The 23,040-nt window shown below is 49.5% G+C and overlaps 2 protein-coding genes, 1 long non-coding RNA gene and 1 other non-coding gene across 10 annotated transcripts in view; 3 read left to right on the plus strand and 1 right to left on the minus strand.

The window, feature by feature from the left end:
- Positions 1-19,366, plus strand: part of NSD2 (nuclear receptor binding SET domain protein 2) — a 100,043-nt gene extending 80,677 nt beyond the window's left edge. For all 6 annotated transcript variants that reach the window (XM_032253938.1, XM_032253939.1, XM_032253942.1 and 3 more), the window contains 5 exons: positions 706-822; positions 14,470-14,611; positions 14,896-15,002; positions 16,078-16,282; positions 18,219-19,366. In XM_032253938.1, the coding sequence (XP_032109829.1) occupies positions 706-822; positions 14,470-14,611; positions 14,896-15,002; positions 16,078-16,282; positions 18,219-18,490 (843 nt within the window). In that variant the 3' untranslated portion in view covers positions 18,491-19,366. The remainder of the gene's footprint in view (positions 1-705; positions 823-14,469; positions 14,612-14,895; positions 15,003-16,077; positions 16,283-18,218) is intronic.
- On the plus strand, positions 14,243-14,367 carry LOC116534093. The gene has a single exon (XR_004261586.1).
- A 936-nt stretch (positions 19,367-20,302) lies between the features above and the next one.
- On the plus strand, positions 20,303-22,531 carry LOC116533985. Its single transcript, XR_004261541.1, has 2 exons — positions 20,303-21,857; positions 21,901-22,531. It is a non-coding gene; the product is annotated as an uncharacterized LOC116533985 (long non-coding RNA).
- The window catches only part of NELFA (negative elongation factor complex member A), a 34,077-nt gene continuing 33,176 nt past the window's right edge, over positions 22,140-23,040 (minus strand). For both annotated transcript variants that reach the window (XM_032253946.1, XM_032253947.1), the window contains exon 11: positions 22,140-22,951. In XM_032253946.1, coding sequence (XP_032109837.1) covers positions 22,767-22,951 — 185 coding nt within the window. In that variant the 3' untranslated portion in view covers positions 22,140-22,766. The remainder of the gene's footprint in view (positions 22,952-23,040) is intronic.

A 23,040-nucleotide genomic window follows, 5' to 3' on the forward strand; every position in this document is an offset into this window, starting at 1 on the left:
CACCAGGGAGGTGTTAAGGGGATTCCTCTTGTGAGGGGCGGTCCTGGCACAGTCTAGGACCAAGTCATTGGTAGGCACCAGGACTGCTGACCTCCTGCCTCTGCTCCCAGACTGCATCCCAAGGGCATCCAGGGCCTGAGAGATGTGGAATTGCTGACCCTGATGTGTTTTGGCATAGCCTAGTGGGTGGGTAGTCTCAGACCACAGGTCCATATCAGGGCTGACCCAGCACAGAAAGTTCCAGCCTGGTGCCAGTTCCAGCAGCAGCATAAACGATTGCTTGAAAACACCTCCCCAGCACCCTGTCCCTCACCTGCCTGACTGCTGATTCACCCAGACTCTAGCTGTATAGCCCGTCAGATTCTTTGTAGCTCTCTTCTCTATTGTGGGGATCACCGTGTAAAGTGGGTTATGTAGAAGCTTGGTTATCAGACAGCGTTCCTGAGACAAGGTTATGTAGGAAGCAAGGGTTGACATGTTGCCACTTCGTGAACGCTTAACACATTTCTCATTGGCAACCTTTACATACAGATATGTCTGAGATCCTTTGAATTTAATTTATGAAGACTTTGTAGGAGCCCTCCACGGAGGTATGCCGATGTGTGTGGTGCCTGTTCTAAGTGATCGTGTTAGGGATTCTTGAGCCCTGACACTGAGGGCTAGTCAGCATGCTCTTTGTCATGGCCACATTCTTGTGATTTCCAGGGAGAATTTGTTAACGAGTACGTCGGGGAGGTGATTGACGAGGAGGAGTGCATGGCAAGAATCAAACATGCGCACGAGAATGACATCACCCACTTCTACATGCTCACTATAGACAAGGTAATGCAGAGGAGTGCTCCACTGTGAGCTTCTGCAGTGTCCTGGACCTGAAGCCCTGATGGTCACTGGTAGAATTATACTTTGCCCTGTGGCAGCGCCAGCATTTGTCTCCTTAGGTGTTTATTTGCAAACATCTGCACATTTTCCTCTGAGGTGCAGGATATCTTTCAGCTGTGCCAGAGGGCTAGAGCTAACCACCTCTCAGCACCTGGCACCCTGGGGCCCTGCCTGTCCAGGTATACATGCAGAATGTTCCAAGCAGCCTTAGTCTAGGGCAGGGAAGAAGGGAGGACACAGATGAGGAAGTCTCAGCATCTTTTGTTTTTTTAAAAAATTATTGTATTTTTAATTTTCAGTGCTTTTTGGGTAAGGTCTCAGCATCTTTTGTGTAGCAGAATCATTCCCTGGTTGTTTGTTGCTTGTCTGAAGCCCATATTTCTAAGCATTTTGGAACCTAGGTGCTAGGTGGTAGGTTCAGTGTTCTCAGGAAAAGGAGGATGGGATCATTTCGGTAAAAGTGGGCATGGATAAAAGACAGCACACCTGGAGCTCTTGGCCTGATGCCCGACCGCCACAGGCGCTGCAGGGCCGTTCCAGGGCAGCTCCTTCAGTGGCTATAGCCCGTGAGGGTGCATGTCATCCCTTCCCTCACATGGCTTCTGGATGACTTCAGTTTGGAAGTGTGGCCTCCTTAGTGCCTGAGTGGTCTTTGAAAGGAAGGCAGATAGAATACATGTTTCTGCCTTTTGTTGACCTTAAGCTCATCATCTAGCAGAAAAGCGTGGCTATTTTTAAAAGAATAGATTAATTAATAATAGTGCTTAAAAACCAGATAGAAAATGATCACAGATAAAAATTTTTGAATGATTCATGGAAGACAGGAGATGTGATGAGACCTAGAGAGAAAGGGCTGCTATGGAAATAAGAATGGCTCCAGGGACCTTGTCAGGTGGTCCCTGGGGAAGCTATATCCCCTGCCCCTGCAGTAGCAGGGCAGCTGTGGCCAGTGGAGCCTGCTCCAGGTGAGCACTGGGCTGTGTGTCAATCACTGCAGGTCATGGGGCTTAGAGCTTTCAAGGAAGTCAGTGTCATGAAGGACAAAAGTTCGTGGTTTAAAAGAGACTAAAGAAGTCCCCAGAGGAGGTGTGTGCTTCTTGATCAGAGCTAGACTCAGATGAGGAGCTGTGCATGGTGGCTCACACCTGTAATCCCAGCACTTTGGGAGGCTGGGCAGGGGGCAGGGGTCACTTGAAGCCAAGAGTTTGAGACTAGCCTGGGTAATGTAGACCCTCTTCTCTACAAAAAAGAAAAAAAAATTAGCTGTACCTATGGTTCCAGCTATTAGGGAGGCTGAGGGTGGGAGGATTCCTTGAGCCCAGGAGTTCAAGACTGCAGTGAATTATGATCATGTCACTATACCCCAGCGTGGGGGACAGAATGAGAACCCGGTCTCTAAACAAAACAAACATTTAGAAAGGAGCCCTACTTAAATGTTTACAAAGCACAACAGAATGTGATCCTCGTGAGCAGACTGTTCTAACGGAAGGCTTTGCTTTTAGCGAGAACCTGAAGTAACAAGGAATGGTTAAAGCCATGAAAAAAGCTTTAGATGCCACAAGAAAAGGCATCTAAATTTGAGGGCAAATTTAGGGTATTGAGGGCATTAGGATATTGAGAGTAAATCGGACAAATAGGAACAAACGAGAGTGGAGGTTAAAGTAGAGTCATTGGGAGGATCCTGGGATAATGGCAGAGCAGGAAGCTATCTCCCCACTCAGACCACAGTTGCACCAGAAGTATCTGTATGATGTAACCATTTTGGAACTCTGGAGTCTACTGAAGGCTTACAACTTCCAGGGGAAGGCTTGGATGGCAAATCGGGGTTAATTTTGGTTAGTTTCAGCTTTTGGCACAGTAGTGGTTATCCATGTCCCACAGACAGTCGTGCACATGTTCTTGGAGCACCTTGCACACAGCTTGAGGGGCTCAGGGTGAGCAAGAAGGATCCTGTTCTCCAAATAGCGGGTGTCTGTGCTCAGGATCCCTGCTTGCTGCTTCTGATCACAGAGGTGCAGACAAAGAGGTAGGCTGCCGTTGTTATTGCACCTCCCTCTGTTGCTACAAGCCCTCCCCTTCCAGCTGACGTAGCTTCAAGAGAATTTAAAGGGCCAGCACCAGTTGCTCCCTGCTTTCATTTTTCTGTTTTTCCCTTTTTGGGAACCAGACATTAGAAGACTGGGACATTCAAAAACAACTATGGGGAAAATCAAAGAATTTAGAAAATTAGAAAGTGACTGTGCATACACAAGGAAAGGCACAGGCTCAAGAAAGATCTGGAAAGACCTTAAATTTACATCTTGAGTTGATCCTCTGCACAGAAACAGCCTGCAACAATCAAAAGAAAACAAAAACAATAAATAAAAATAACAAAAACAGCAAACCCAGCGTAAGGGGAAGAAGAATCTAATTTCTAGAGTTACCACATTGTTAGACTTACATGTCCAGTATTCAGCAAAAAAACAGAAGGCCTGTGAAGAGACAGGAATATATGGCTTGTTTAAAGGGAAAACAAAATAAACAGAAACTGTCCCTAAAAGAAAGGCCAGGTGGCAGATCTACTAGACAGAGACTCTAGAACATCTGTCTTAAAGATGCTCAGAAAACTAAAGGAAAACCTGCAGAAAGTCAAGAAAATCATGTATGAACAAAATGACAATATCAATGAAGAGATAGAAAACCTAAAGAGAAACAAACAGACTAAAAAAGGAATTATTGAGCTTGAGAAATAGTAAAAAAGATTGAAGAAAAGTGAACAGAGCCTTAGGGGCATGTGGGCTACCATCAAGCAGACCAACACATCTATTCTGGGAGTCCCAGAAGGTGAAGAGAGAAAGAGGCAGAGACAACTATTGAAAAAATAATGGCTGACAACTTCCCAAGTTTGATGAAACACATGAATATAAACATCTAAGAAGCTCAGTGAACTCCAGATAAGATGAACTCAAAGAGACTCACATGGAGACATGTTATAATCAAACCTTCAAAAACCAAAGAATCTTGAAAATAGGAAAAGAAAAGCTACTCATTACATACAAGATTTATTAGTCTATTTTTACACTGCTATAAAGATACTACCCAAGAATGGATAGTTTATAAAGGAAGGAGGTTTAATTGACTCACAGTTTCACATAACAGGGGAGGCCTCAGGAAACTTTCAATCCCCAATCAAAAACAGGGAACCTTTGCACATGGCAGCAGGGTAGAGAAATGTGTGAGAGCCCAGGAAAAACTACCATTTATAAAACCATCAGATCTTGAGAGAACTCACTCACATCACAAGATGGCATGGAGGAAACCATCCCATAATCCACTTACTTGACACAAGGTTTTTCCCTTAACACCTGGGGATTACAGTTCGAGGTGAGATTTGGGTGGAGACACAAAGCTAAACCATATCACAAGGGATCCTAAATGATTATCAGCAAATTTCTCATCGAAGGCCTGAAGACAGTGGGCCAACGTATTCAAAGTGCTTAAAGTAAAAAAACCTGTTAACCAAGACTCTTACATGCAGTAAAACTGTCTTTCAAAGATGAGGGAGAAATTAAGACATTCCCAGATAAACAAAAGCTGAAGAAGTTTTTTTAGCAGTAGACCTGGCCTGCAAGTAATGCTCAAGAGAACTATTAAAGAGAAACCTTGTAGGTTGGAATGAAAGGATACTATATGAAAGTAAATACATGTTCAGTTATAAAAATTTGTATTAGCCAGGTGCAGTGGCTCATGCCTTTAATCCCAGCACTTTGGGAGGCTGAGCCGGGCAGATCACCTGAGGTCAGGAGTTCAAGACTAGCCTGACCAACATGGAGAAACCCCATCTCTACTAAAAGTACAAAAAATTAGCTGGGCGTGGTGGCACACACCTGTAATCCCAGCTACTTGGAAGGCTGAGGCAGGAGAATCGCCTGAACCTGGGAGGTGGACGTTGCAGTGAGCGAGATCACGCCATTTCACTCTAGCCGGGGCAGCACGAGTGAAACTCTGTCTCAAAAATAATAGTAATAATAATAATAGGCTGGGCGTGGTTGCTCACACCTGTAATCCCAGCACTTTAGGAGGCCAAGGCCGGTGGATCACTTGAGGTCAGGAGTTCAAGACCAACCTGACCAACAAGGTGAAACCCTGTCTTTTAAAAATAAAAAAAAATAAAAATTTGTATTGTTGTAACAGTGGTTTATAACTCCATTTGTAATTTGTTGTCTACATGATTTAAGAGACATATATTTAAAAACCAATTACTAGTCTAAAACTGATATTATTGTAATTTTAGTTTGTAAATTCTAACATTTTGTTTTCTATATAATTTAAGCTGCTCATGCCTTACTAGTTTTACTCATGAATTACTAGCTTGTGTTTTAGGGCACTCAATATGTAAAGTTGTAATTTTGTGACATCAGTGATTGAAAAGGATGGAGACAGAGCTGTAAAGGAGCAGGGTTTTTATGTTACTGAAGTTAAGCTTCTAAATTCAAGTTAGGACATTTTAACTATACAGAGAATTGGAAAACTAGAGAAAATCAATGAAACCAAAAGTTGGTTCTTTGAAAAGATCAATAAAATTGACAAACCTTTAACTAGATGGGCTAAGAAAGAAAGAGAAAAGACTCATATAACTAAAATCAGAACTGAGTGTGTGAGGACATTACTACTGCTCTACAGAAATAAGAAAGGATTGTAAGAGAGTACTGTGAACAGCTGTACTCCAATAAACTGAATAACTGAGACGAAGTAGGCAAATTCCTAGCAACACAAACTACCAAGACCAAATCATGAAAAAAATAGAACATCTGAATATGACTTATAACTAGTATAGAGATTGAATCAGTAATTAAAAATCTCCCGACAGGCTGGATACGGTGGCTCACGCCTGTAATCTCGGCACTTTGGGAGGCTGAGGTGGGTGGATCACTTGAGGTCAGGAGTTCAAGACCAGCGTGGCCAATGTGGTAAAACCCCGCCTCTACTAGAAACACAAAAATTTGCTGGGTGTCGTGGCTTGTGCCTAATCCCAGCTACTCGAGAGGCTGAGGCAGGAGAATCTCTTGAACCTGGAAGGTGGAGGTTACAGTGAGCTGAGATGGTGCCACTACACTCCAGTCTGGATGACAAAGTGAGACTCTGTCTCAAGAAAAAAAAAAAAAATCTCCTGGCAAAGAAAAGCCCTGGATCTGATGGCTTCACTGATGAATTCTTCCAAAGACTTACAAAAGAACTAGTAACAATCCTTCTCAAACTTTTTCAAAAAAAAGAGAAGGGAAGATTTCCAAACTCATTTCGTGAGGCCAGCATCACCCTGCTACCAAAGCTGGACAAGGATGCTATAAGAAAAACTATAGACCAATATCCCTTACGAACATAGATGCAAAAATCAACAAAATACCACCTGACTTAGGGTGGGTTGACTTACAATTTTTTGACTTTACAACAGTGTGAGAATGATACCCATTCAGTGGAAACTGTACCCATACAACCATTCTGTTTTTCACTTCCAGTATAGGGTTCAGTAAATTACATGGGACATTCAAATTTTATTATAAAATAGGGTTTGTGTTAGATGATTTCCCTCAACTGTAAGCCAGTGTAATGGTTCTGAGCACATTTAATGTAGGCAGGCTAGCTAGGATGTTGGGTAGATTAGGCGTATTAAATGCATTTGTGACTTAAGATATTTCCAACTTAACTGTGTTTAGGGACATAGCCCCATCATAAGAGTGTTGCCAGACACCAAAGTTTCAGCCTAGGTCTGCTTGCTCGCCGCAGAGAAAGCCAGTCACTGAGACAACCAATATTGCCAGAGAAGAAAGGTTTAATGTGGGTGACATCAGACAGGAGACCAGTCTCAAATCCATCTTCCCAGCCAACTAAAGTGGTTATATAGGAGTTGGTCAACAGGCAGCAGGTGGTTGGATGAGAGGTCTGACATTTCATTGTAACCATGTGTGGGAAAACAGGAATTAGGGAAGGATAAGGAATAAGAGTTGGTCAGCAGGCAGCAGGTGGTCAGTCTGGTGTCTCATTATCAGGAAAATTTCAGTTCTTTGATACTATCTGGGAGAGAAATTGGGCCAGGTTCAAGTGTAGCATCTAGACTAGCAAACCAAATTGGCAGCATATTAAAAGAATTACACACCAGGGAAAATAACCCTAGGCCTTGCATTCATTGCCCTGCTTATCTGTGACTTCAGACAAAGATGAAGACAGCTGACTATCAACATAATTTAGTTGAAAGAAATAATAAGATATTTAAGGAAGAACACTGAATGTCAGAAGTTAAATGTGAGATCCAAGAAGTAACGGTGAATAGACAAGTTTGTGGGTATGTGGATATGTCTCAATAAGTCAGGTTGTGTCAAGTTATGATGGATGATGATGACTGCTTGGCAGGAAGAAGGAAGATGGAAAGGAGGAGGCATTGAATACTGATGGTCACAGGGAGCATCAGGAGTGTGGTGAAGCCAGGGTGAGCTGCTTGTTGTGTGAGGGTGGAGGGAAGAGATTTATTAACTTTAGTCTTTGTCAAGTATACATGTGACATCTACATGGGAAATTGCTAAATGAATAGAAGTGGAAGGTGTAACTTCCACACCATTAAAGGATAAAAAGGGGAATGAAGAAAAGTCAGTTCAATAAAAGATAAGGGAGGAAGATGGGGGAAGGAGAAATAATAGTAATTAGAAAGCACAGATTAAAAAAATCAAAATGTCAATAATCACAATATATATAAGTGGCTTAAATGTGTAAGTTAAGACTAAGGTTCATAGTAACAGCAAGGACAGGCTCCCACAGGCCTTGCACACCAGGGCAAAGGAGGAGCCCTTAATGTTTGTAGTTGTTGGGGTGGAGGAGATACAGGAGACACATGGAGAGGAAGAGCTAGATAGATGCACATCTGACAGTTTGGAAAGATCCTAAAAGTAATGTTCAAAGAAAAGACTAAGAGAATGTGATTCACAGTCAAACAAATCTATACATAGGATTCTGGTAGCAGATGGCGGCTGCTCACTTCCAGAGCAAAAAATGTACACAAAGTACATCTTCACTGAAACTGTGGGACAAACAGACACATTCACTAAAGTCCAACAAACAGGAAAGTACTGGAGACCTGCAGTGTCACCTGAGCAGAGGGAGTGCAGAGGTGGGGAGTGTGGCCTGGCAGCCCGAGCAAGCACTTGGGCCCTGCTCCAGCAGAGCTGAGAGTTTAAAGGGAGCAGTGAGAAGAGAAGGAGTGGGGAGTTCCTGGGAAGAAGAGATGACACATCTTTGAAAAGATCACCTTCCAAAATGAAGGCAACATTCTGGAAGGCAGAGAGCAAGGGACCCGAGGCTCTGAGGGCCCACAGAGACCTCCATCAAGCTGACAGCAGTGAGACAAACCTGGGACCCAGCCAGTACCTGCTGCAAGAAATCCAGCTTGTTCAGAGAATGATGAAAAGGTTATGTAAGAAAACCCCAGCCAGGCACAATGGCGTGTGCCTATGATCCCAGCACTTTGGGAGGACAGCTTGAGCCCAGTCTGGAGTTTAAGGCCGGCCTGGGACAAGGTTATGTACCATTGTGCTCCAGCCTGGGCAACAGTTTCTGTTGCTAAAACAAACAAACAAAACTGACCAAAAACAGCAGAACTTCCATGTAGATGGAGGAAAGCCACTTAGAAAAACTCCCATCACCAAGCAGATAAAAGTTATACCCTAATATGCATCACAAATGTTTTAAATAGGAGGATTAGAGATAGCCAGGCAGAAAGGAGAGCTAAAGTGGGAACTCATAGAAAAAGGAAAAGAGAAAATTATTTTCTAAGCAAGCCTAAACCTAGGAACACATGAGAGTTGGAAGCACAAGAATGGCACGAGGGTGGATGTGGGGAGCAAGCAGAGTGCAGTTGAAAGAACCTGGGAGAGAGGAGGAAGGAAGGAAAGAACAGAGAAGGGTGAGAGAGAGGCCTTGGGCAGAGGCCTGCTGAGGAGAGGCATTGTGCATTCAGGCAGGCGAGAGGATGGTTCGGGGGCTGAGTCCGATTGGGCGACGTCATAAATAGGATTACTGGACGCAACCAAGAATCCTGTAGATAACCAGGCCAAAAAAACCCTGAATTGCTTCTAAGGGGAGATACAGGGCCAACTGGAAGTGCTTCACAGCAGAACCCAGTGCCCAGGACAGGGGTGTCTGTTCAGCCATGTGGTTCTCTGGTTGTCACGGCTATAGAGATGCAGGTTGGAACATAGAGAATTAAAGGAACACGTCCTTCCTGAGTCAGCTGCTAAGGGATGAGCTCCAACCTGTCAGCAGAAGTCAGGTGAAGCTCTAGCAAAAGGATAGGCAGTGGGAGGAGTGACACACTCAGAATGTTGCCCCCACCAGAAAGGGCAGTGGGAGGAGTGGGGAGAAAGGAGGGTAAGTTCATCCCCAACACCAGCAAGCCAGAGCCACTGATCCAGGTGGGAGTGGAAGCCGAGGTGCGTTCAGGAGCAAAGGTGAGCATGAAGATCATGCTACCGACGAGAGCTGGGTTCTACAGGCATCTGAGGGGAGGGGGTCTAGGCTGATTTCAGTGTGCACAAGCAGGGACAAGGGTGTCCAGGACATTGCACACGGGCATGCAGGCTGAGGAGTCACATAAAGGGCTGTCAGTGGGAGAGGACAGTCCCCAACAGCAGGAAATCAAGCAGTCCCTGAGCCTCAGTGAAAGGCTGAAGGCCCATGGAAACAAACCAGACAGATGGAGATGTTCTAACTGTGCCCAGCACACCTGGAAGGAGGAAAACAGCTAACTGGCTTCTTAAAAGACTTCCAGATTGGGTCATAAAACCGAATCCTCTGTGGCATGCACGGAACAAAGAAATTCTGGAAGGTTAAAAATAAAATTCTGGGGCCGGGCGCAGTGGCTCACGCCTGTAATCCCAGCACTTTGGGAGGCCGAGGCGGGTGGATCACGAGGTCAAGAGATCGAGACCATCCTGGTCAACATGGTGAAACCCCGTCTCTACTAAAAATACAAAAAATTAGCTGGGCATGGTGGCGCGTGCCTGTAATCCCAGCTACTCAGGAGGCTGAGGCAGGAGAATTGCCTGAACCCAGGAGGCAGAGGATGCGGTGAGCCGAGATCGCGCCATTGCACTCCAGCCTGGGTAGCGAGTGAAACTCCGTCTCAAAAAATAAATAAATAAAATTCTGGGCAGGCCAGGCGCAGTGGCTCACGCCAATAATCTCAGCACTTTAGGGAGGCTGAGTTGGGCAGATTGCTTGAGCTCAGCAGTTTGAGACAAGCCTGAGCAACATAGGGCGACCCTGTCTTAATTTAAAAAAATTTGTGGGCAAAGGCATGTCAAGGTAAAGTTGAAGAGAGGAGTTGTTCTCAGACAAGGTAGAATTCAGGCCCCATCACTTGCAGTGATATAGAAGAAGGCTTTTTTGACACCAGAGCCACCACTGGGGGTGAGAGGCACCCTAAATTTAGGGCCTTCCCACCGGCCTGTAGGGCACAGGAGAAAGGCCAATGAACACAGCTGGCGGTGAGTTCGCCTCGTAGCTGAAGGCAGAGATCCTGGACAGATCATCAGCGTGAACTCAGCACTGTCTAAAAGGAGGACAGAATAAACTAGAGGAAGCGTTTAAAGACCAAGCAGAGACTTAGAAATGAGAAAACAGAAAGAATAGAAATACCAAGTAAACCGGCCAGGTATAGTGGCTCACCCCTGTAATCCCAGTATTTAGGGAGGCTGAAGTGGGTGGATCACAAGGTCAGGAGTTTGAGAACATCCTGGCTAACATGGTGAAACCCTGTCTACTAAAAATACAAAAAATTAGCTGTGCTTGGTGGCGTGTGCCTGGAGTCCCAGCTACTCGGGAGGCTGAGGCGGGAGAATCGCCTGAACCCCGAGGAGGCGAGGTTGCAGTGAGCCGAGATCGCGCCATTGCACTCCAGCCTGGGCGACTGAGTGAGACTCTGTCTCAAAAGAAATAATAAGTAAATCGCTTTTTACATACCACAACAGTGCCATATTGATTGATTGATCGAGACAGAGTTTCGCTTTGTTGCCAGGCTGGAGTGCGGTGGTGCTATCTTAGCTCACTGCAACCTCTACCTCCCAGGTTCAAGTGATTCTCCTGCCTCAGCCTTCCGAGTAGCTGGGCTTATAGGCATATGCCACCACGCTTGGCTAATTTTTGTATTTTTAGTAGAGACAGGGTTTCATCATGTTGGTCAGGATGGTCTTGATCTCCGAACCTCATACAGACCACCTGCCTCAGCCTCGCAAAGTGCTGAGATTATAGGCACGAGCCATGGTGCCTGACCGCCATGTATTTTTCAAAGACACATACTGCGGCATGAGGTCCAAGCCAGGCCGTGGACCTGTGTGTGAATGTGGGAGGAGGGGGCCTGGGACCCCTGAGGGCGTACACCAGCCGGCAGGGTGCACCTAAAGAGCATAGAGAGCAGCCCCTTGTGACCAAGTAGCATTTCCCCCAGGAGCATAAGGAGGGCTTAACAGCCCCATCAGTAAGTAAAGGAGGAAAACAAATCCGGGGTCATTTTCATGAACACCAGAAAATCATTTGAGAAAATTCAAACGTATTCCTGATGAAAACTTCCCAGGAAACCAGGACGACAACTGTGCTTAGCTTGCTAAAGGACATCAGCTGATGCTCAGTGGGCCACACACTCGTGGCCGGTTTAGAAACAAGACGGGACTCATGCTGCTTCTGTCCCTCCCAAGGCTGCAGGTGCTGGGTGATGCAGGCAGGCCAGAAACAGCAGAGCAGCAAGAGGCAAACGGTGTCTCCCGGAGAATGAGACACTGGGTTTGGTGATGGCCTCGTGAACTGTAGTGACAACAGAGGCCAGCGCACAGGTTTTCCCTGCTCTCGTATGCAGAGGCGCAAAGTGCGTTGACATGTGTGCGTGACCAGAGCAGCCTTCTGTGGTAAGCTTGGCAGTGTCATTGCAGGACACGAGAGGTGACATGGACGAGTGGTGGCAGGAAGGGAGAGGCTGTGAGGGTGGAAATCTTACTCAGTGCAAGCTCGTTGTAAGCGTGATAAAAATAGCAAAAACATTTAAATATACCTGGACAGGCAATTTCAAAGTCCACGTAGAAGGAAAACTCTGCAAGTCTAGCCAGTGCTTTATCTCGAAGCCTTACTGTGGGAAGGGTGGGTGTGTCCTGGGCGTGACAGTGCCCACTGTGGCGTTCCTGTGACACTAGAGGGGCCCAAGCCCAGGTGGATGGCCCAGGGGAGTGGGGCCAAGGCCAGGGCCGGGCAGCCCACGTGGCATGCACTGATGAAGCCACCAGTGAAGGTCACGGCGCTTACGAAGGTCAGTTCCAGATGGATTGAACAGCTAGGAGAGTGGGAACATGGATTTTATAATCTGTGTGGTGGGGAAAGCTGCATGCAACTACTCAGCAAACCGAAAATGGATGAAGCAAAGGATAGAATGGTTGCATAAAGCAGAGGCAGCTTTGTGAGAAAAGGCACCGTGCAGGAAGAGTCCAGTGGGAGCTGGGAAGCTACAGGAAGGTTTTGACACATCGTTACACAGGGCAGGGGCCTGTGTTCGGAATATCTAGGAGACATCTGCAAATCAGTTAAGAAGATACATAAAACAGGGCCAAGTTATGGCGGGCCACCCACAGAGGCGAACTCACCCGATCAGAGGTGGCATTAGGCCCTGCTGGCAATGGGAGCAGTGTCGGTTAGACATGGCGATGCCAGGTATCAGAGGCTGGGGCAGTCCTGTTGGCATTGGCAGCGTGTCCCACGTGTGTGCCCCGTGCCATCCTGGTCCCCAGTGTCCTGCAGAAGTGTGGGTGTGCGTGCCAACATGCACATCGTACCTGGGCTCAGTGCACCATGACAAAGCACCGGCAGAGGGCTTTGTGTTAAGGGGTGTTGTGCAGGTGTTGAAGGGTGGCACTCTGGCTTGATTAGTGCATTTTATTATTGTGAAAAGCACCTTGCAGAGAACCACATTCTGGTACCATTTCTCGTTTTAAAGGGATGGCCTGGGTGGGTATGTAGAAGGGACAGGGGCCCAGTAGTCTCAGGGGTACCCTGGGAGATGGCACCAGGGCTGAGTGCCTGGGCAGGTGTGTGAATAGTGACTCTAAGCTGCTTCCTGGGACAATGAGACAGCTTATGGACGTCCGCATGTCCATATTTATCCCCGTTCACACTCGTGGTTTTGCATGAACATGTGACTGTATGCTTTATGTGGGCTTTTGATTGCCCCCCACGCGGTTGTGTGGTGCAGCCGGCGACTCCTAGGGTAGAGGCCGGGGCTGTTTGCCTCCCGCTGCTGCTGAGTGGTGATGTTCTCGCCAGTTCCTGCCTTTGGCTTCCAGGCACCTGGATTTCACTGGGTTAGTTCTCGGCCACACTGTGCTTGCATTTGTGATTTTCCTGGCTCTTCTCAGACTGTGCTCTTCAAAGCCTCCCTGCTAGGCCTGCAGCCACCCCCTGATCTCAGCCAGTGTGACGTCAGCGTCATGGGTGCAGAGTCAGAGCTCACTGTCACTCTGATCTGCATTTCTCCACCTGCTTGAGAATCCGAGTGTCTTCCTGTAGGCTTGTCTGTCTGGATTTACTCCTTGTGAATTGTTTCTTTGCATTCTTTGCTGGTTTTTCAGTTGGGTGAGGCGTTTTGTTTTGTTTTTTAAACAGAGTCTCGCTCTGTTGCCAGGCTGGAGTGCAGTGGCGTAATCTCAGCTCAATGCAACCTCCACCTCCCGAATTCAAGGGATTTCTCTGCCTCCGCCTCCCGAGTAGCTGGGAATACAGGTGCGTGCCACCACGCCTAGCTAATTTTTGTATTTTTAGTAGAGATGGGGTTTCACCATATTGGCCAGACTGGTCTTAATCTGACCTGGTGATCCTCCCGCCTCGGCCTCCCAAAGTGCTGGGATTACAGGAGTGAGCCGCCGCACCCAGCCAGGTGAGTCTCTTTTTTTGAGATAGAGTTTTGCTCTTGTTGCCCAGGCTGGAGTGCAATGGCACAATCTTGGCTCACCGTAACCTCTGCCTCCCGGGTTCAAGCAATTCTCCTGCCTCAGCCTCCCGAGTAGCTGGGATTACAGGTGCCCAACAGCAAGCCCAGCTCATTTTTTTTGTATTTTTTAGTAGAGATGGGGTTTCACCATGTCGGCCATTCTGGTCTCTAACTCTTGACCTCAGGTGATCTGCCCATCTCCGCCTCCCAAAGTGCGAGGATTACAGATGTGAGCTACCGCACCCAGCCAGGGTGAGTCTTGGTCTTGTCCCTGAGTGCCACTAGGCTAGGCTGTTGGCGTTGACCTTTAGTTCCTGTGTTTGCCGTCATGGAGGATGCTGGGAGCTCTGGCTCCCGGTCCTGTCCTCCCTGGCGCTCACGAAGGCTCGGTCCTCTCCATGTGGTCCCGACCTGTCCTCTGTGAGCAAGAGAAACAGGACTGGTTTGGGGGTGTCCTGTCTGAGTGGACATGGGACACCACGGTTTTCAGTACGACAAGGAACACAACTTGTTCAGTGTGCCTTATGATGGTGAAAATTCCCTTTAAAAATAACACGTGAGTGATAACACTTGACCTCATATATCGCTTGACCTTACAGGACCGTATAATTGACGCTGGCCCCAAAGGAAACTACTCTCGATTTATGAATCACAGCTGCCAGCCCAACTGTGAGACCCTCAAGTGGACAGTGAACGGGGACACTCGTGTGGGCCTGTTTGCCGTCTGTGACATTCCAGCAGGTACAAGTTCTGGGCACCTTGTGTGGGGCTTCTGGCTGTGGGGGCAAAGTGGCCATCACCGTGAGCTGCGTGGGGCTGGACTGGAAAGGCTCTGGAGGAGGTGGGTGCTGACGTGGAAGTCCACTTTTAATCTGAATCTCCTTTACCAAGCAAAATGGAAAGGCCAGGGATTGAGCCAGTACAGACAGGAGAATCATAGCGTATTTTTGTTGAACTAATACATGCTCTTAGCTTTGAAGAGAAAGGTGGTTGTTTCCAATGTGGTGTGTATCTTTTCTTCTCAGGGACAGAGCTGACTTTTAACTACAACCTCGATTGTTTGGGCAATGAAAAAACAGTCTGCCGGTGTGGAGCCTCCAATTGCAGTGGATTCCTCGGGGACAGACCAAAGGTCAGGCTGTCACGCCGTCCCTCCTCCAGGCTCTGTGCTGCCATTTCACACATGTCACACCTCTGGAGATAGGCGCTTCCTCCAGCTGGCTTATTGCTGGGACAGGTGGGAGGAGGCCCCTGCTGTGGGCGGGCATGGCAGTGCCTCTCAGCAAAGGCCAACTGTTAAGAGCTCCTCACTGGAAGTGTTTCCTGGGGCTCCCAGAGCAGTGCGCCACTGACGGGTTGCTTAACCAACAGGAGCACACTGTCTCGCAGTTCTGGGGGCCAGAAGTCTGAAATCAGGGTGCAGGCAGGCTGTGCGCCCTCCAGAGGCTCCTTCCCAGGCATGTGTCCTGCTCCTGGTGGCGGCCGTAGCCCTTGCTGCTCCTTGGCTTGTGGCAGCCCCGCCTCACCTTCTCCTGCGAACGCGTCTGCTAAGGTGCCCTTCTTCTCAGGGCACCGGTCCTGTTGACCCAGGGCCTGCTTGCTGCCATGTTGACCCTGTCTAAACAGATCACATTGCCAATGACCCTATTTCCAAATACAGTCACCTGCCAAGGTTCCAGGAAGGACAGATTTGGGGTGCACTCTAGCACTCCTGCTCTGTGCTGCATAGAATCTGGGCCTGAAAGCCTGGTGGTGGTGCCCTCCCTGGGCCCTAAGCTGGTGTCTGTCCTCAGCCGCATTGCCAATGCTCTCAGGCCACTGCTGCCCGCCTGTACCCATGTTCCTGTGGAGTTTCCTAATGAGGAGAGCCCGGGTGGCAGGCGTGGGAGCTGTTCTGCCTGTGGTGGCCTCCTTGGCCCCAGGGGTCCCATCAGCAGATCCCGGGGCTGTGTGTCTGCTGAGGTCCGTCATTGCAGGCTTCTGACAAAGCTCACTCTAGTCATATTCTTTGTTTGGCTTTTTCACGCTTGGTCGAGTGAGTCTAAGGATGTCTGGGGAGCGCGAGCCGGTCACCCTCTCCCCGCTGCTTAGTGTTAGGGCACCTGCAGAGACCTCTGAAGCTCCTGGATCGTGAGCCGCTCTTCTGCCCTGTTTGCTTCAGCCCGTGTAAGTCTTTCCAGTGACCTGTGCTTCATTCTTGACTCTAGACCTCGACGACCCTTTCTTCAGAGGAAAAAGGCAAAAAGGCCAAGAAGAAAACCAGGCGGCGCCGAGCCAAAGGGGAAGGGAAGAGGCAGTCGGAGGATGAGTGCTTCCGCTGTGGTGATGGCGGGCAGCTGGTGCTGTGTGACCGCAAGTTCTGCACCAAGGCCTACCACCTGTCCTGCCTGGGCCTAGGCAAGCGGCCCTTCGGTGGGTGTGCAGCCTCGTGGCGGCTCGGGGCTATACCTGTGTGCTGGGCCCCTGATGGCGGCTCTTGCTGCTCTTCCTGCTGCCCAGGCCTCATCTGGGTGCTGGTGCATCAGTCACTCGTATGGTGGAGGCCCTGATTGGGGGTGGCAGAGCCTTTCTTTGTTTCACCAGCCACACATTCTAGATCTCTGCATCGAGCAGAGGAGATGTGTGGTGGTGAGGGAGCCCCCAGAATCTCCAGGAGGGGTTCAGGCAGCCCGAGGCCCACCTGCAGAATTGGGGCCCTCATCCATGCTGTGGGGCAGGGCAGCCAGGAAGGAGGCAGCCCTGGGAACAAAGCCCCTCCCAGGAGAAGGGCCACTGCAGCAGCCTGGCACCTGCATCTCCCTGGCAGCCCAAGAGGGCCTGCCCTGGGTGCACCACACTGGGGATGGTGGGGCCCAGAGTCCCCGTCTGGGATGCTTAGGGCGGGCTGTCCCCAGAGATGGCACTGTGTGCCAGAAGGATCTGCTGGTTGATGAAGGAGCTGCAGATTTGGCTCTGTTTGAGGGAAAGTGGAGTGGGCCCCACCTCCCAGCAGCACGCTTTTCAGAGAAGACAGGTGTCAATGGGAAAACAGTAGCATCTCATTCCACTTGGTGACAAGACAGTCTGAGAAACGGGTTGTGCGATGACTGGTGCCGCACAAACATCACGGCTCACACCCTAAGGATGCACCCGTCTCTGTTACAGTCTTGCAGTGTGTTGCTGACCCAGGTGTCACCATGGGGCTTATGACTGTAATCGCAGAAGAAAAATTGAAAAGCCCTTATCCAGAACAATAAACCTAAAAGAGGCTGGGCGGGGTGGCTCACACCTGTAATCCCAGCACTTTGGGAGGCTGAGGCGGGCAGATCACCTGAAGTCAGATGTTCAAGGCCAGCCTGGCCAACATGGTGAAACCCCATCTCTACTAAAAATACAAAAATTAGCCTGGTGTGGTGGCGTGCACCTGTAATCCCAGCTTCTTGGGAGGGTGAGGCAGGAGAATTGCTGGAACTGGGGACACGGAGTTTGCAGTGAGCCAAGATAGCGCCACTGCACTCCAGCCTGGGCGACAGAGCAAGACTCCATCTCAAAAAAAAAAAAAAACTATAAAAAGAAAATCCAGGCCAGGCACGGTGGCTCCCCAAAAGAGGCCGGGTGCGGTGGCTCACACCTGTAATCCCAGCATTTTGGGAGGCCAAGGTGGGTAGATCATTTGAGGTCAGGAGTTTGAGAGCAGCTTGGCCAACACGGTGAAACTCTGTCTCTACTAAACATACAAAAATCAGCCTGGCGTGGTAGCGCGTCCCTGTAATCCTAGCTACATGGAAGTCTGAGACAGGAGAAGCGCTTGAACCTCGGAGGCGGAGGCTGCAGTGAGCCAAGATCATGCTACTGCTCTCCAGCCTGGGCGACAGAGCTAGACTCCATCTCAAAAAGAAAAGAATCCAGATGTTTGTGTCAAATACATTTTTGTACGGCAAAGATGACACACAATAGAGAAAAGTATTTGCAGTGGGTGTGATAGGGTGAACCCTAACCTGACAGAGCCTTTACAGATCCATGACAGAAAGAAGACCCAAGTTGAAAATCAGTCCCTTGGGAGAGGGTGGATCGGGGCCAGTCAGAGCCAGGCATGGAGTGAGCAAAGTGGCTCCTGCCTGTCCACGCAGGGCTGGGGGACACGCCTGCACTGGGTGCAGCTCTTCTCTCACTAGCTGAAACAGAGAGAAGCTGGCAGGTACCGTGGAGTCAACAGGCCCCACCAGGGAGCCCGCCCGGGCTGTTGGCTGGACCCAGAGCTGTTTTAATTTGTGTTCATTTGACCTGACAGTTTTCAGTTATATTCAACCATGAGAATGATGAAGTCATGATTCCGTCACTTCTGTCTCATATTTGTGTTTTGTTGCAGGGAAGTGGGAATGTCCTTGGCATCATTGTGACGTGTGTGGCAAACCTTCGACTTCATTTTGCCACCTCTGTCCCAATTCGTTCTGTAAGGAGCACCAGGATGGGACAGCCTTCAGCTGCACCCCGGATGGGCGGTCCTACTGCTGTGAGCATGACTTGGGGGCAGCATCGGTCAGAAGCACTAAGACTGAGAAGCCCCCACCAGAGCCAGGGAAGCCGAAGGGGAAGAGGCGGCGGCGGAGGGGCTGGCGGAGAGTCACAGAGGGCAAATAGCGCCAGGCAGCAGCTTGGCCAGATCCAGGGGCGGTGCAGGGCGGCCGGCCCTGCCTGCGGCAGAGGGCGAGCATGAACTGGCCCAGAGGACCCAGCTCGAGCCTCCAGGACAGACGTACAGGCCTCCTCGGGAGGGAGCGCCTCCCCACCACTGAGCCATCCTCGGCAGCATCTGCTGCGTCTGCACTGATGACCGTCTGAGCCCAGCTCAGCGTTCCTGGACAAACAGCCTCACTCCTCAGCGTTACCGCCACACTTGAATTTCTCAGAATGTCAAGGTTCCCTCCCGCTCTCTTTTTTTAGTTTGAAGTTAATTGGCATATGAAATGTTTTAATCTCCTCTGAAATGTGTAGCGTAGGCTTTTCCCGAGGGTCGGTAGGAACTCGGCTTCGCGTTGCTCTGCGTCTGCTTTCAGCGCTGTTGCCACTCAGGAGAGGCCAGGTGAGGCCCGTGTGAGGACCGACCCTGGATTCCTCGAAACCGCCATTGTGACCGTTACTCTGCTCTTTGGAAATGGCTGTATCATTTTTTTGTACTAATGTGAATTATTCCTCAGAATGCTTCTTTTCCATCCTAGTGAGAAGCTGGCCCTGCAGGTGGTGGCAGCAATGGTGGTGTCAAATTTCCTCCCGTCTTCTCCTCACGGATTTAAGCGAAATGCCGATAACACGTCCACTTTCACCGTGTGGTTCACGCGGAGCACTTTCGAGGGCTGGCCAGGCCGGGCCCCTTTGCCCCTGGGCCTGTCTTCTGAACTCGCTAGGTTCTTATCTACATTTGGGGGAGAAGTTTGTATATTTTTTCATTTGGCTTTTCTTTACCAGTTTCTGATTTTTATTCTCAATATATTTTTGCTAAACCTATTTCACAAATCACCACCGACTGAAATGTGTGTTTACTGATGCGACCCTGAGTTCCATGGCAAAAGGAGTGACCTCTGCAGGGCCCAAGACCGCAGTCTGCTCACAGCACAGGAAATGACAACTTAGGGAGCCCCAGAGGGTGCTGCAGGCCCAAGCCCCAGGGACCACAGCACGTGGGTCTAAGGAGAGGCCCAGAGTGGCTTCCATCTCAGCACTCCGTGGGTCTGCTGATGGAAGACGCAGACTCTGCTGATGGTGGTCGCCCTTTGCCAGGGTGCACACTAAGTAGTGTGGTCGTGGGGGTGGAGGCTGGCCTGGTGGGTGTGTGTGCCTTGCATGTCTGGGCACTGGTCGAGGCCTGGTCTGACACCCTCTCCCTGTGAGATTTCAAAAGGTCCAGCCCTACAAAGTGAGACATATCTGAGTACTTCCTATGTTGTAAGACTTGGTTCTTTTTTGAGGGATCCTCAGCCCTGGGAAGTCTGGAGTACCCTGGGAAGGGGCACCGTGTGTGCTTTTGCCCGCGTGCCCTGAGAGGCTGTTGCTTTCCGGTGGGGGTGGGAGGGAGAGAACATTCAGCAGCAGCAGGTGCTTTTTTATGGCCTTTTCTTCTTAAAATAACCTAAGGAGGACACGTGCATGTTGCAGAAAAGTTTACAAAACTCCTCTTGAAAACTTCTGCTGGGGCCTCCTGTTCATTTTCTGTGTCATCTTTTACACCTTGTCAACCTGCAGTGTCTTTGTACCTGAAACCGGCTGTTCTGTGGTTTTCTGACCTGCAAGTGTGGGGTGGCCCTCTGCAGCTCCCACGCCTCCCTGAGCACTCACTGGAAGTTTCACTAGCTGGTGGCTGTCCCTTCTCCAATCATGGCCCCCAGCAAAGTTAACTACACAGAGGACCCAGAGGAAATGAGCCGTGCGGCCACTGACTTGCATATGCGTGGCCGTGGCCTCTGAGGTGCACTCACCGGTTAAGACGGGTGGGAGTGCTTTCCAGTTCACGCTAGCGTCTCTCAAACTGTCCTAAGAAAATACTGGATCAGCTCATACATGTATGCTCCTTATGCCCTCACTTGGAAGGCTGTTGCAGGGAGAGGCTGGGCAGTGTCACCACACGTGCGTGGTCCTGGCCTTTGGAGTCTGAGGCCTCAGGGCCCCGTCATCACTTGCCCAAAAGATCCTTTCCAGCAGCGAAGGAACTAATCACACTTGTGTGAAAACATCAGAACTGGCTTTGCAGTGCACTTTCGGGCACAGGTATTAACTTATTTTTGTGTTTGACAGAAGTAAAATCTTATGACTTTTAGTCACTTTGTTAATACTTCCAAATTGTGATCTTTCTTAAGGAAATACTGCAAAAATTTTAAATATGGTTCCTCCCTCTGTCCAAAAACTGTTAAACTAATGAACAAATAACACTAACTTTGAATGTCCCTAGAATACCAGGTGGCAACTCGGCGAAACCAGACTTTGGGGTAGTGGCCCGAGCCTGCAGGGCTCCTCTCCCTGGGGCTCACCAGGCCCCCTGCTGTGACCGTGGATGTGCCTGGCGCTCGGCCCTGCGTGCGCAGCTGTGTTCTGAGGACGAGGTGACTTCCTGAACTTCACTTCTGTCATTCATGTGAGGCAAAACACAAAAACTGCCCCCACCCCTCAGGATTCCTTGGCATCTGAAACCAACCAGGATCTGCACCTAAACCCAGATCCACCCGCGTGTCCTCACAGGGGATGTGTCTGATTGGGCAGCTTAGAATGTCACCTGTGGGGAAACTCCTCAGGCACCTCAAGTGAGGACCCAGCTGTCGGTCCTCAAGCCGGCCTTCCCGGTGACACCCGCCTGCGGCCGTCTGGGTCCCCTTCAGTGTTTGTCTTGACATTAAACCCCAACGTGTGCAGTGCCCACCTTCCAGAACTACCTGTTTTATAATTAAAGTTAATACAAATGACTGTCAGTTGCCAAATATCTTGATCCTGTGAGTGTAGTTGGCTGTTGTTAGTGGGTCGATAAAATGCTGTCCGTGGGTATTGCGGCAGCGCCGCACTCTGCTGAGGTGCAAAATGCCGTCAGAAATTAAATGCAAACTTAAATGTGCCGATTGGTGTCTAAACTTCATACAATATAAGGTCGGATTCCTTTTAGGAATACTGGGTGCTGTCACCAGGTTTGATAGTTAGACTTAAAAACTTGAAATTCACTTTTGGGGGGGGATATACTCAACTAGAGACTTGAGACTTGCCAGTTGGGGAAAATAGCATTTAAAGTGGAAAGCTGTGTTTGGAAAATAGTGTATGAGTATTTTTGTATTAAAAACATTTTAAAGGCTTTTTTCTTATTTTATATGGGATTGTGTTTTTTTCCAGTTGCTCAGCATGGTAAGGCGCTGATGGCACTGATGCCTCTGAGGGTGGGGCTCCCTGTCCTGACCGTGCCGTTTTGCTTTTGACCTGCTGGGGAGAGGCAGTGCCACCTTTGGAAGTAGAACAAATACTGGAAGTAGCAGGGGTAACTGACTTTGGATAATTTGCTTCCCAAATTCCCATTAAAGGTGAAACGGTCTGGGGAGAAAGAACCGCTGCTGTCCCTCAGCCCTGAGCCAGGCGGTCCCCAGGCCCGCAGCCAGGTCCAGGGAGTACCCCGAGGGCTGATCCTACCTGTTCCCCCCTCCCTGTGAGCCAGGGTGTACTAGGGAGCTCCCAGCCCTGGACCACCCCGTCCTGATGGCCGCTTACGGAGGGACTGGGTCCCCAGTGCAGGGAGGACAAGCTAGCCCGAAACACAGCTATGGTGGCTTTCTTTAGAAAAGCTAAACTTTAATTGTTCAGATAATTTTACAATGAAAATAAGTACCCAAAGACTGTCGTAAATGTCCACAACTGTACAAAAGATGAATACAAAACTCCCCGGCAGGCACTGGCAGGGGATGAGGCCCACCGTCTCCCACACTCTGGTGTGGTTGGGTGTTCCTGCCCACCCCCAGCATCACCGATGCCACCTTGGTCCCCTCAACCTTGGGGGCGGGAGGGCACTGCCCCAGCGAGGGAAGGTCCTTACTCGCTGTCAGTGGAATTTCTTTAAGAAAAGATTGTTAAAAGTAAGAGTCTAACAGAGCTGTCACTAAAATTAGGAAGTTGTAACTTTTGGTTAACTTACTACATTCAAAAATGTAACGCTGAGTCCAAAAAGTGTCTTAAATCACACAAAAAGGAACTCATATTAAAATTTTAAAAATAAGCCCAAAACACCCCAGAGAAATGCATCCAGAACTGAAACAGGCTGGGTCAGCAGCAGGGCGGTGGCCAGGGCAGCTGGGGGGACCTCGTGTGCCAGGTGTCCGCCGTCCGGGTACTTTATGCCGGCAAAGCCATCGTCCCTCGGAGCCCCCAACTGAGGGCCTGCTGTGAGGCAGGTGGCCTAGGACACGTTGGTCATGGGCTTGTACTTCTTGAAGCGTGTCCACTGGCCCGTGGCATAGTTCATCTCGAACACCGTGTCCACCAGCATGGTGGTGCTGCCCTGGCCGTCCGCCTTGGGCAGGTCCTCCGTGTGCTCGCTCAGCTTGATCTGGATCACGTCCCCTTGCTCCTGGCACGGGTTCTCTGCAGAGGGCAGGGACTGCTGGGTGGGTGTCTGGGGCCAAAGCGCCCACCCCCGACCCCGCCCGGTGCACCCCAGCCCCTGCTGCATC

Source organism: Sapajus apella, unplaced genomic scaffold, assembly GCF_009761245.1.
Source record: "Sapajus apella isolate SASKATOON/1434 unplaced genomic scaffold, GSC_monkey_1.0 scaffold85, whole genome shotgun sequence".
Classification (NCBI taxonomy): Eukaryota; Metazoa; Chordata; class Mammalia; order Primates; family Cebidae; genus Sapajus; species Sapajus apella.